This window comes from Gadus morhua, chromosome 18 (assembly GCF_902167405.1).
Source record: "Gadus morhua chromosome 18, gadMor3.0, whole genome shotgun sequence".
NCBI classification, from domain to species: domain Eukaryota; kingdom Metazoa; phylum Chordata; class Actinopteri; order Gadiformes; family Gadidae; genus Gadus; species Gadus morhua.
Genome location: NC_044065.1, coordinates 10,690,388 through 10,705,101, shown reverse-complemented (window position 1 = coordinate 10,705,101; position 14,714 = coordinate 10,690,388). Strand labels below are relative to the sequence as shown.

The following is a 14,714-nucleotide window of genomic DNA, read 5'->3' as shown; positions in this document are numbered from 1 at the left end:
ATATTGTACAGTGGGATCCTGTGCCCCTGATGACTGCATCGGTTTCGCAGAATGCGAGAGTGGAATGACATAGATCGTAAAAACTAAATCTTTTTGTCTTCATAACAACCAATGAATGGGGCTCTCAGATCGGCCTGTTTAAAATGCAGCCCGGGCCCAAATAACTTGGCTGCTGAGTATCCTATTCCCATAGGACAGTACATGTTATTGCCTAGGGAATTTATGAGGCTTTTGAGACAGCTATTCAGCTCCTTTTTATTACCGCCGTCCATCCGTACAAGATCAGACTTCACTGGGCCAAGACCGAGCTGTCTCCCCGTCTCCTTGTCTGTCTGTATTCGTCTGAACTGTACTGTGTTGTCTATCTGTATGTCTTCATAGATGAAAAGCAGCATTGTTCGTCAGAGCTGAATTTACTTTTTTACTCCTTTGCCACATTAGAAATTGACAAATTATTTATTTGTACTTCTTTCCTATCCATGAAGGATTTGCAGTAACGATAATCAGCAGTCCTGGTAAAAAAACATATGTACACTTTAAAATTACACATCTTGACTTTATCCCTAACATTGTAATGTGTACATTTGTACATCCAGCTGTGGCATTGTTTAGATGCCTCTGATTATGAATAGATCATTTTTCAATGTGCTTGAGCGGCTGAATATATATTTTTGTGCAGTCTGTGTTTTCAGTACTTTCAGCTGTTCTATAATCACATTGGAACCCCGTTAGGTGGTGTTTACTCCACGCCTAGACCCGAGGAATTCCTATCATGTACCTGAAGAATGGGTGTTACATTAAAATACAAACAGGCCTTGTGCCGTGGTGATGTTTAACTCACCAGTGGCCTAACTAACACCAGGACGCACTCACCCTAACTAACCCCAGGATCCGTGTCCAGCACTTGGGCAACAAAGCGCAGGATTTTCCATCATTGATCTTTTCACATTTCCAAAGTGTTTGTTGGCGCCGCTACACCTCATCATGGAACGCTGGCTCCACATGCCGGCCCGCAGTTAACTCCTCTGTTTTTTATGTTCGCCAGACGCATTCTTCAGGTGCATGCTGCGATGTTTGGGCTCCCACAGAGGCATTTTTCCACACCATTACCTGCTCTAAATCAACCACGGACCCGGCTGTCCGTCTGACTGAGTCCTATACACAGAGCCACCCCTCCCTCTTCCCCCCATCTCTGCCTTTCATTGCCAATAAAATGATTAGCCCTTCGGTTTGGGGGCATGTCTCCGTAAGTGATCTAGATGCATGGCGGCGGCTGAAGTTGATTTAGTCCCGCGACTCCATCAGCTGTCGCCCTCTCCTTTATAACCCGTAACATGATGGACGCCCTCGGGCTCAAAGGTCGGCCGTGTGTGGTGATGACCTTGGGCTCCTTCTTGACCTTGGGAAATAGGTCAGGCTCAGTGAAGCCTTCGCGAGCGTTTCGGGGGGGTCTACGCTGATTCAATAAGGGCCCCCCTCTTTGCCTCTGTGCGACAAATGAAAGCCTGTCTCGCTGGGGACAAAGACGAAAAGAAAACACACCCTGTCCGCTTTGACCCCCCGACACCCCTGTCCCAGGGACCTGGCGGGGGCCACAATCGGGCCCCCAGATCATGTTCCCCGCTATAACCCCTGTTCACCCGCGGGGATTAATGTACCCTCCGGGACACTACACACCTTGGGCCAGGGTCACCTTTTTTAATGGAGCGGCGAGACGGGGGAGTGTGTCGAGTGAGAGTGTGTTTGTGACGTGTGCGCTCAAGCGGCCCATGTCCACACGTGCGTTTGCGTAGGGCGGCGCTTACCTGTCGCCGGCGCACATGTGTGGGACGCACCGCCGGCGAGATACGACACGCGGCTAACGTTAGCCAGCTGCGCGTCCTTGGCCTCCCTCGGCCCCCCCTCGGCCCCCCCTCCGGCCCGCTACTACTTTACTTCTTTCCCCCCTTAATGGAGGGCAGAAGATTATTGAAGCTACAAATTACTCAGTGGAAGAGCCAGGGGTTTCTTCCACTGCTGGGTGATGGCAAGCAGATGGCAGAGAGGGCCATGGGGAGAGCCCCTCCACCCACGCACAAACACACACACACACAGTCCCGCCCCCGCCGCACTATTTGCATTTCATGAGCCTTAATTGTGTCTGTTGCCCTCCTACTCCCCGTCGGCCCTGTCTCCGCACGCCATGGACGTCCTCTGAAGGAGCCCTGATAGATTAAGGTGAACCTTCTGTTTGCATCCCCCCCCCCCTCCCCCCAAACCCTCCCGCCAACCCCATCATTGTGTGGCAGAAATTAGAAAATATTGTCTCCCCACAGACTTGAATTTGGGGTGATAATGGTATTTGGGTGGTGGGGGTCGAGGGGCGTGGTTTGAGGACATTAATGGGGGAAGGTGGTCCTTTCACATTCTCGTCCTTGACCCCGTGAAGATGAAACAATGGCTCTGAGTCGACTCGCAGCATACCGCCGTGTGGCGGACAGCCGTCACAGCCTGCATGAGGGATGGCGTGAGTCAATCCTTGATAGATCGCACGTGGGGGTTAACAGTCAGCTCTGTTGTGTTATTACTGCTTAGATTTATTTTTTATTTTGATTTATTTTTAACCGATTGTTTTTTAAAATGATAGGAATGGGATTTAGGAGCTTTTATTAATATTTACATGTTGATTATTAACTGTTTAAGAATTATGGCATCCACTTCTAGTGTATTAGCATTATCAATTATTATAACGATTACAATCAATGTAATTATCGATATATTAGTATAGGCCTAGTAGTAGCCTAGTAGTTGAACTTGTATTTGACGCAGTTGTAGAAAGTAGTGGTGGAAGCAGAAATGTAGGAAGTAATAGCAGGCGTAGACATGATAGCATCAGCAGAGCATTATTAGCGTTATTATCATCTTATCTTTATTTAAATGTAGGAACGGCTGCTGAAATGTGAGCGATGTGGTGCGCTACGATGTAATGGCCGTCGCTCATCATCGCCAGGGACCAAGTCACGGGAGAAGTGGACCCAGACAAACAAAGTGTCCCTGTTAAATGATGTCATCAATCTGTCTCGTGTCTCTCCTTCCTCACCCCAATGCCCTCCTTAATGACTATGCACGCATGTGTGTGTGTGTGTGTGTGTGTGTGTGTGTGTGTGTGTGTGTGTGTGTGTGTGTGTGTGTGTGTGTGTGTGTGTGTGTCTGTGTGTGTCTCTGTGTGTCTGTGTGTGTCTATTAATGCCCTTTCATTAATTATAGGACTTTGAAATTAATACTACCAAGGGGCTTGTTGTAGTTAATGGGTATTAAAAGACCACATACTGGCAAGTTGTAAGTGTATTTTACCATCTGTATAGCAAAAATTCGTTCTCTGTATCTCGCAGACTTTGTTAGGATTTGATTTGCTTCATGACAATTCTATTTATATTGGTAAGCTTCCACTAAATGCATTTTGACTTAACTTTAACTAAAAAGCAATCAGCATTCTTATTATTCATACATATATGAATTATAATTTTGCATGTGCTTAAATACATTCCAATATTCAAGAAATGCATTAAATCTCCCTATATTCATGTTTGAATTTGCCTGGATTCTGTGTTAATGCAATGCAAATGCATCCTCAATTGGTGAAGCATTGAAAGTGAAGATCATTTGTCTCCTTTCCATAACGTTCATGCAGAGTTGTGCCACAAAAACATTTAAATCTGCATAAAGGGAGGAGCATTCATTAGAGGAACAGACAGAAGATAAATGGTGTAAAAAATAAAAATGGGGGGATTTCTGTGGGTCCCCACATGCCAATGGCAGAAAGGACCGCAAATTGGCTCAGAGGCCTAATGGTCCTCAACATCCTCAGATGGAGAAAAATGACCGACATTGGGTGGGAGCCTTTAGCTCCGCAGGATAGTGATGGAAGAATTGTTAGTGGATGTGGATGCATTGTTAACGTCTGACCACACGAGGGCAGCATTTCATAGCCCAGAAAAAAAAACAGTCATTCAGCACCCGCCACATAGGGGGTGCTATCGCATAACATTTTTTACAAACTGGCAAGAAGGTGAACGAGAATGTATGTCAAAGAGGGATACATCTTGACTTTGTTTGTTTGTGATATTATAACTATATTATGAAAAAATAACTTACAAAAAAACACTCACACACTCACAAACACACTACCTCAGACACGCAAACTCAGACACACGCAACACACAAATACCCTCAGAGCGGTGTCCCTATTTTACCTAGAGCTATGTGCTTTGAGGAGTGGCTGTTGGTGACTGTGACCCTTCAAGCTTGCAGCAACACACGTACACACACACACACACACACACACACACACACACACACACACACACACACACACATACACACACACACACACACACACACACACACACACACACACACACACAACCAAACACACACACATACAACCATGAACACAAACTCACACATACACACACACAAACACACCCACACACACACGTACACGCACTAACAAACGTACACCCACACAAGCACAAACACACAAACACAACCAAACTCCACACATATACTCACACGCACACAACCATACACACATACAAACACACACACTAATACACACACACACAGATGGGCTTCACTAGGAGTACCGTTTCATGGTGGGAGATTCATAAACTACCACCAGTAAAAATCATAGTTTGTGACATAATGGTTCCTTGGTTAAGTGAGATTTAACGCATATAACATGGTAGGCCTTTCAAACACATCTCTCAGTTTTGTTGAGGAAAAGAAGGGCGCACACACACACACACACACACACACACACACACATGCAGACCTTTTTGGATGATCATAATCTGCGTTTAAAGTAGGCCTACTGCTGTGAAAGAAAGAAATGTATTTGGGCTCCATGGTTGTTGTAAGGAACATTTTTTTATTGATTACTTCAAAGTAGGTATGGTAATATATCAGTAACAGATGATAGAACAGGACAGAGCATAGCATTGACAGGCAGATGTAGCTGTTGATGTGGGCCTACAGCTCCCACAAGGCAGTTGTCATTAGAAACCTGACATAACTTCTAACTGAACCCCGCTCCCGCAAATCACCTGACAAAACAAGTGCAGAGTAGGCCGAGCTCGCATGCTGAATTTCTTACTTTATTCACAATTACCTTTTTTTGTAGTTGGTGTTTAGCGGAATACACAATCTCAAATTAGTTTTTATCAGCCAGAGGCAGAGAGAATGAGAAAAACTGGTTTCATTGACAGAATTTGCGTTTCCCTTTCTGATGCAGCGGGTGGAAAGAAAGCCAGCGGTGATCACAAGCAAAGCCAAGCTAGACCGGAAACGCAAGACCACCCGTCGTGCCAGCGTTTTTGTTAAAGACATGTCCATACTACGATCACAGTCATCAGCCAGGGGCGTGCTCATTTACCTCCCTCTTACCCTAGCCCTAACCCTAACCCTACCCTACAGCTGCTAACAGAGGCGGGGGGGCCTGTAAGTAGCTGATTACGGACATTACAGCAGCCGGTGTGGTCTACAGGTAGGCTCACCCAAGCAGGGAAAACACTGAACGGTAGCCGTTGCATGCTGAATATTAGTCTTTTATTGGGTTATTGAGTTATTTTAGAACATACAGATGTGTGTCTATGTTTATCGAACACATTCATTGTCTGTGGATCTGTCTGCATGTTGCCCGTTCGTAGAATGTGATGGATGTTTCTGCATACATTTTGTCTTCCATAGAATTTATAACGTACATCGTAACTAAGGTGTGTGTGCTGCAAGGTTTTCAGACCCCAACAGCTTAGGGGATATTACTAGAACATCTGTTATAGAATCACTAGCAACTCATAATGTAACTGCAAGCATTAATACACACACTCTCCCCATTACAGTGTAACACGACATATCAGAACATGTGAGAATTGTAAACTAGTTTCCGCCTGTTGGTTTTTTCCGTTTTTTGTTTTTATTGAATAATGTAAGTATTCAGGCTAGATTGTCAATAACATTTGTTACGCACAACTTTTTAAACAGTATATCATACAGTAGAGAAGAGAATTACATTATTATGGACTTCAAGTAAAAAAAAATGGCAATGTCTCACCACTGCAAACTGAATCAGTCGTAAAACTCCCGCCAAAAAAAGAAAAGTAAATTCTCTTTAAACATATGTGTGTGTTTATGTTTTATCTGGTCGTCTCTAAATATGGCTTGATCTCTGCTTGTATTGATATATTGAATTGGGTTAGTAGAAAAATAATGTCGATAACAGCTAGAGGCTGTGATTCCTTTTAGCCGAGTTAGCATAGCTGGCACTTTAGCGCCACAGTGCGTCGTTACAACATTGTTCTCCGGAGGCAAGCTGGCATCAGGAGAGTTTAATGGTCATACAGAAAAATAAAAACAAAAGTGAGTGTGAACAGTAGCTGTGTGCACAGTAGCTAAAATACAAAAAAAAGTGTGATGTAATAATGTACCATTAGCCTTCGTTATAAAAACCAACTAAACAAATATTTGGATGACTGCACAATACTGACATTTGACATGGTTTTAAATCATCCAAGCAAATTAGCCAAACTAACATTAAATGTCATATTACAGTAGCTGAACAAAATAAGGTATTTATTTAGACATGGTGTCGACTGTATTCACTATAGAAGCAGGTTACACAGCTTGTACGCTCCACTCTTGTCATGACAGCCTGTGTAACTCCTAACTGAACTGTAAATCATAGCTGTAATTTATCGGAATGGTAAATATATAGCACCGTCTTTGAAATAGAAAAATAACGTCAATAAAATTCACAAATAGAAAATAACCAAAGCTATCGAATGTCTATCCTAGATCTACTGTATATTTTGTTGTTTTCTTTTGTGTTTGGATGTCACAAGTAGTTGTAGCTCTTGCCAAATTGATTCTACTCATTTTATATTGTGTGCACATGCTTTTGGTTAAAATACTTTTTAAACTAATTCTTTGGCGATTACTAAAAGGAAACGGGATAAGGAAAAAAGAAAACAAGAAAACGAAACGGCATGTCATTATTTCGTCGTTACAAACAACACAGAGGCACTTAATCAGCGAAAAACAAAGCACCTGCCAGAATCTTTGTCGACAGAGCAACACAAAAACTATGTACACATATGTAAAAAGTGTTATAAATAGGTTTTAAACCATAGATACTATATACATCCTCAAATAGAGACAGTAATGATTGATTGCTTTGGAGTCGTCGTCGATTTCGTCTTTTTTCTTGTTGTTGGTGGTTGTAGTATTTCTGCTAACCCCTTTTGTTTTGGATCTGGATGCATTGGGACCCTGACGGCTTCAGAAGGCGGGCCTTTGGTTAACAAACATCAGACCCCTCCCTTCCCCTCTCCTCCCTCCTCCTTTACGTTAGCGTGAGGAGTGGATGGTGCCGCTCGCATGTGGGGGGGGGGGGGGTGTGGGCTGAGGTTACTGGGTGAAAAAAGCACAGGGGAGAGGATCATAGATGACGGAGGCGTTGGGCTGGGCGGGGTTGATGCAGGGATGGGGGGGGCAGTGGCGGGTCACGTCACGGGCTGGAGGGTGGGGTTCTCATTCTCGCTTTCTTAGGATGACGTAGATGACTCCGCTGATGAGGGCCAGGGGGAAGGCCACCCAGGCCAGGATGTAGGAGTAGCCGAAGGATTCCGTCTCCGGCACCCAGTTGGGGCTCATCACCGTGTAGATGATTCCGCCGCACATCACAAACAGACCTGCCAGGGGGCGGGGGGAGGGGGGAGGGGAAAGGGGAGGAGAGGAGAGAAAAAGGGTGAGCGAATCAGACAAAACAATAGCCAACATCGAGAAAAATAACAAATAGTAACGTCTGCGGTTCAACGGCGAGACATCCCTTTCCCGGGCCCCGGCCTGCCTCGTGTCCCGAGGTGAACCCACAGTGAAGGGATTTGAATTTCCTCCCTCCTCCCCCCTCCTCCGCCTACTCCATCTTTATCCACGCTGAATTATCCTAGAATAAGCTTGGGCTTGTGACCGATTCTTCTCCTCCTTTCATCTCACGCTGTGTCCGCCTCCCGCCTCCCCCTCTCGCCTGGCGGCTGGACCGTGCGTCAGGGTTCTGTGTTTGGTCTTCAAACCCACTCGCCCGCCGGCACCCTTTTGCTGACATTTGGACTTGTGTGTCTGGCCCTGCGCCAAGCCCCGCGCCGGCTGGGATGAGTGGGCACCTGTACAGCCGCTATTGTGTGTCCGCCCACCCCTGTTTCCACTGGGCCACTGTGTATAGTCCAGGGAAAGGGGAGAGGCTAACGCTCTGGCTAAAGGCTACTGACATCAGTCCAGGGAAAGGGGAGAGGCTAACGCTCTGGCTAAAGGCTACTGACTTCAGTCCAGGCCAGGGGAGAGGCTAACGCTCTGGCTAAAGGCTACTGACTTCAGTCCAGGCCAGGGGAGAGGCTAACGCTCTGGCTAAAGGCTACTGACTTCAGTCCAGGCCAGGGGAGAGGCTAACGCTCTGGCTAAAGGCTACTGACTTCAGTCCAGGCCAGGGGAGAGGCTAACGCTCTGGCTAAAGGCTACTGACTAGGCCAGAGGCTAACAATCCTGTCCTCACCAGGGGACGAGGTTAACCGTCTAGCTAAAGGCTATAGTTCCGAACAGGGGAGAGGCATGTCTGTCTGTCTGCTCATCTATCGGTCCAGGCCTGTCTGTGTGTCTGCTCATCTATCGGTCCAGGCCTGTCTGTGTGTCTGCTTGTCTATCTGTGCAGGCTGGCCGGTCTGTCTGTCTGTCTGTCTGCTGGTTCATACTAACCAGGCACTGTCTTCCAGGCAGGCACTAGGCAGTGCCTCCCCAACCTCACCCCACCGCCCCAGCCCACTAGACAAGACAGTGGGTCGTTTCGGCTCGAATCTCGGGATTGACATTGGATATGAGCCGGGTAATTGCGAGGGGAAGAGGGTTGGAGGGGATGGAGGTTGAGGGAAGGACAGGAAGAACCGTGGACTTACCGGCAAGGATCTGGAAGACTCCAGTGAGGAGGAAGCGGCCGCCCTTCTGCAGAGTGAAGAGCTGGCAGAAGAAGAGAATGAGGGAGATGCAGCTGAAGATGATGGACAGGATCATGACGGCCTGGACTGCCTGGATCCATTCTGTAGAGGGGGAGAGAGACAGAGACACGGAGAGAGAGAGGGAGAGAGACAGAGCGACAGAGAGACAGAGAGACAGAGAGAGAGAGAGAGAGAGAGAGAGAGAGAGAGGAGGCGATCAATGAATAGTCCATTATCATCACCATCAACAAAGAGGTCAACAATTCAACAAGACAACAATTGTAACTCGATTTGCAAATGGAAAAGAGATAGATGGAAAATATAATTGTGCTGAGAATAAACAACTAACAAGACTCCACAAACGAATCACAACAACGCCAGTGCAGAGTGCAGCAAATTTGCATACATCCTCCATTTTGGTTACCGGGAAAAGATTAAGAACAGTGAAGGTCTGGGTATCCTGTTTCTAAAAGCTATGGTCCTCCCCCCACATAAGGTGAGCTACGACCTAAATGTTCCCTATTGATCTCAGCTGATAGCCTTCTAAGGCCAGGTTACTGTAACCATTAACCCATTAGTCCCTCGTATTGACAGCAAAGACCAATCTATCAGTGCATATCCGTGTTGGTGTCTGTGCGTGTGTGCGTGGAATTGTGCAGGTGTGTCCCCGTACACGCTCGTGTATGCATGTATGTATGTATGGAGGTGTGTGCGTGTATTTGTGTGTGTGTGGCACCTAGCCAGGAATGCTAGGATTTCCAAGCAGGGTCTATTTCTTGTCTGAGGGTTGAACACGAATCATTCCCTTCCTCTCGGGTTTCCGTTCTACCTCACCCTCTCTCCCCTCTTCTCTCTCTCCTTCCACTACTATTTAGTTGGTTCAGCACTACCACCCGCCCGCGTGAAAAAGGGGAAGTGAAGAATGCAAATAAATAGTGCAGGTAAACTAAACGCACTAAGGGGCAGCTTTTACACATTGCTTTGGCTTGCATGGAAAGTGTGTTGTATTCCCAGTACACAGTATACTTGCAATGTAATAACTTTAGCATTTGAACATTAGACCGCCTCACTTAATGGTACATTATCAGTGCGTTCTAAAAAATGAAATACATTATTGGGTTTCAATGGGTAGCCACTAAGTGAACATGTTGCATTATTTATCGCTGGAGATTCACCTACACATTACACAATACATTTAACGTTTAATATTAATTCATTCATTTGGTTGAGATTTACTATTTTTCATTTCGACCAATCAACTAAAAGCACCACTGTAAATATCCTTGTGACATTAATGTTCAAACAGGTTAAGTGTCCATCACTAGAAGAACCATGTGGACAGCATTCTGGTGAGTTTCTGTTTAAGACAGGGTTGGGGAGGATAACAGCAGGTGGATAAAGGGCCCTGGTGGTTGTAATGGGATTGGCTTCAGGTTACTGGAAATAACAATTATGTTCCCGATGCCATGGTTGGGACTTCTCTTTTAGACACAGATACATAAGAGGAGGAAACATGAGACCCCCACTGGCTCACTGGTGGGCAGTAAAAATGCACTCAACATTGTCTCCGTCCACTCGACACACACTCACACATACAGACACACACACACACCGGACACGCACAAACATTCAAATCAATAGGGAAGGGGGGAGAGTGGATTTTGTTTTGAAATTGAATGTCATGATGACGCAATTGCCTCAATGATGTATGCTGCAAATTCAGTCGAATCTAACAAGGTAAAATATTCCTTCTAAAGCCTGACGAGGAGTTCAACAGCGACTATAAATACACTGCACGCCTATTATCGCCACTTGCAGATAAACACACAGCAAGCGCTTCCTTCCTTTGACAGGGCGGTTAACTCTGACAGGGACATTTCCTCGCCTGAGGTGTGGTTCACCGGCTCAGAATATCCCATCGTGGGTCTGTGTGTGTATATGTGTCTATGTATGCATGTGTATGTGTATGTGTATGTGGGTGTGTGTGTGTGCGGATGCACACACACCAGTGCTCAAATGAAGGATGTAGACAGACACGCACACACAGAGCGACGTGGTGTGTGTGTGTGTGTGTGTGTGTGTGTGTGTGTGTGTGTGTGTGTGTGTGTGTGTGTGTGTGTAGGTTAGTTTCCCCCCCATTGGTCACTCACAACAGAAAAATTGTCTGTGAATGTTTTTCTGCCTCACGCCTGAGGGCCAAGTCTACTGAAGGTCAAGCCGACTGAAGGTCATGTCAAGAGTCTATTGAGTTATGCTCATGAAAGAGAATAACGTTAGTACAATTACAATTGTACAATTGTTCCTTGGGATGTTCAAGTGTCACATAGGTGCACGCGAAGTTCCCCTTGGGTGGCAAACTGGCAATTAAGGGCTCTCATCTGACTGAAATGACGATTACGATTAAGGGAAGTCTCGGGTATTTACAGAAACCACAATGACCAACATGAGTTTTGGCATGTGATCATCACGAGCTGTGCATCATCTATCTACTTACAAACCTCACAAAACCGTGTTCCTCATGGGATCAATCATAGCAAAAAGCAGTCAAACTGAGCTTCTGCCTCATTCCATACACCTAGCTGCAAAGCTTGAGAAGAGGACTTTTAATGTGAAAGAGTTTCCGGCTTTTCGGGCCCTTCTGCATGGACCATCGGGCTATCTTCAATCTCATGACGTCCTCTCACACACACACACCACACACACACCCACACACACACACACACACACACACACACACACACACACACACACACACACACACACACGGGCACGCACGCCCTCTTAAACAAACAGTGTGCGTCAGTGCCCTGATGAAAGCAACTCAAACAAACTGACTAGCCGCTTTGAATCCAGCTGGCAGAGGGCATACCATAGTCCCAACCAAACACACTCACACACCGGGCACACACACACACACCGGGCACACACAGACTAAGCACTAAGCACTAAGCACACACATCGAGCACACGTGCACACTGGGCACGCACATACACCGGTCCGAGCACCACTCATTCTAGACACATGACATCATCTAGAGCCCTGCTACCACAGTCACACACACACACACACACACACACACACACACACACACACACACACACACACACACACACACACACACACACACACACACACACACACACACACATCGCATTCTGCAGTACCTCAGCGGATAATTCCTCGTTGAGCTTTAATCGTTAAAGCGATACTACTTAAAGTCCCCAATGTTTTATGATGTTGCCCTGATTTAGAAGAAAAACAAACCATTCTACACTGCAAGTGAAATAGCTGAGGTTCAACGTCCACACGAGAGGTGGATCACTTTGTCTAAATGTGGCTCAGAAAAGGCAGCTGCCGTCCTGGTTTTTAATAATGCCGCTGCACAGACATATAAACACAGACACACACACACACACACATGCATAGATGTGACAGGCGGAGCGCGATCATCTCTTAGCACGTAGTATGTGCTGCATATAGAAGTCCCAAGGCCTCCCTGATGTTGAAATGCACACACACACACACACACACACACACACACACACACACACACACACACACACACACACACACATCTACACACACACAGTTACACACACACAGTTACACACTTGCATACTTTAACACTAGAAATACTCTTGTTGCCACACCCTGTTTCAGACCTCCCAAACCTTCCATTCCCTCTGAGTATGGACTCCCAAACATGGGGCTCGGATATGGACATCAGGGCATTACTATTTATACAGTGACGGCCTATCAGGTGGGGGGGACCTGACAAGCTGCAGTTACACATTGTATCCCGTAGGTGGCCTCAGTGCTGCGGATGGCGCACGGACACGCCCACACTGCCCACAGAATTCATTCCAAATGAAAAATTCTCCTCTCTACCGTCTCACTGCTGTTGTTTTACATTGGAAAATGTTTAGTTGGCCATCAATTCACCGACGGATAAAAGCTACGTCGTTTAAGTTCACAGTCGGATGGAATGGACATACATGTAGGCCTAATCTCGTTGATAGTCAATAATCCACTACAGGATAGTTTCCGAAAGGATTTAAACGGATTGAAAAACGGGTTACACTGCACTTGCCGAGCCGCAAACTGAAGAAGAATAAGCGGAAAAGTGGAAAGGGTCCTACCTCCGGCGCTGGCGGGGTTACACTGCAGCCCTCCAACAGATGTGCAGTTCAACCACAGGTCCGAAGTACCGATGTTTCCTGTCGTCCATACCTGATACCAAAAGAACAACAAGTGCGTAAACAACATTATTAAACGTCAGCAAATACCTCAACTCAGATCCGAACAGGCTAATATATCTGATATTAACACAGACTGTATGACCCCCATCATTCATTATTACGCAAACCCATACTTACGCTGGTAATTGTTGACACAAATAAGAGAACCAAAGCAGCGACGTGCAGGAAGACGATCCCGAGTAGTAGGAGCAGCATGCTGGCGGTGAGGGCTGGACACGGAACACAAAACACAGAAGAACCGTCACTGATGATCCATAGTTGTAGTGAGCGAAAGGGTGCGCCTTCCCAACCGCGCCTTGGTGAAACTTGACATCACTGACCGATGAGTGTTCGGCAGTGATTGGAGCCTAACGTGAGCATTGTTTGTTCTTTTAACAAACTAATCAGAAATATTTCAGGAGAAATTGGCGTTTGGTGATTTTCCACCTCGATCATCACCAACGTTTGGCGCAGTTTATCCCCGTTTATGCGAGCAGACTGTAACGCATGGGTGTTTTGATCTGCGACAATTATTTTCATTTAGATTCTAACACAATGCGATTCAACATAAGAACCATACAAACTTAGAAAGAAACATCAAGCCAGTGAGAGCGTTTTGTATACATTTGAATATTAGGCGCATCTGTTCCTTGCGCCCAATCTCCAACCCAGCGCCGCTCTATCCAAACGCGCCGTGGGCAAATGTTTACAGATCATAAAGTTATGATGACCACAAATTCCACTTACTTTGAGTGCTTGTATTTCCACAACAACAACAAAAAAAAAGGAGTCCGACTTGAAAGGCAAAGTAAAAGCAAGTTTCCCCCCAAACAGCACAGCAGTAGTTCCACTTAGCTCTGAATGCCTGGGACTAAATTAGTGCCAAGGCTCGTGCTGCTGTTTTAAAGCGCCTCATTATGGAAAAACAACGCCCTGCTTGCGTCGTGACGTCACGTAGGGCCCCTCCGGTTGACAGCTAGGTTTCCCATGATACATGCGCGTAACAGGCGGTGTGTGGGGGAGAGACGCTGGCGGGAGAGCATATTGTATGCTCCGGATCCACCTTTTTAGTTATCATTGTTTGGTTCTCAAGGCTACCAAAGAGACGCGGCGGCTTCCTCTGCATTTGAGGAACCGAGTTGTTAATTTACCAGGAATCGTTTGTCCCTGGTGTGTTCATCTGTGACGACTGAAGAAAGGCAGACTTGTAGATTACATGTTACATTGTAAATTAAAAGATTAGCAAAAAATGTACATCAGACACTGATAGAATAAAACCATGAATATACAAGGTATAGACATATAAGTCCATTTTAGAATATCTTTGTATTTTGTGTTTTGTGACTAAACATCATGATAATACCATACTATAATGACATCATAATAATAATAATAAAGCTTATTTTTAAACACATCAAACCATCTGCGATGACTAAAGTACATTTGATCTGATTAT

The 14,714-nt window shown here is 45.8% G+C and overlaps 1 protein-coding gene across 1 annotated transcript; it reads right to left on the bottom strand.

Annotated features, from left to right (window-relative positions):
- Positions 1-4,889: 4,889 nt before the first annotated feature.
- On the bottom strand, positions 4,890-14,167 carry pmp22b (peripheral myelin protein 22b). Its single transcript, XM_030340123.1, has 5 exons — positions 14,006-14,167; positions 13,397-13,488; positions 13,160-13,250; positions 8,982-9,122; positions 4,890-7,727 (listed from the first exon to the last, which is right to left on the bottom strand). Exons 2-5 carry the CDS (start codon positions 13,472-13,474, stop codon positions 7,567-7,569), a joined length of 471 nt encoding a protein of 156 aa, XP_030195983.1. The 5' UTR covers positions 13,475-13,488; positions 14,006-14,167; the 3' UTR covers positions 4,890-7,566.
- Between the last annotated feature and the right edge of the window lie 547 nt (positions 14,168-14,714).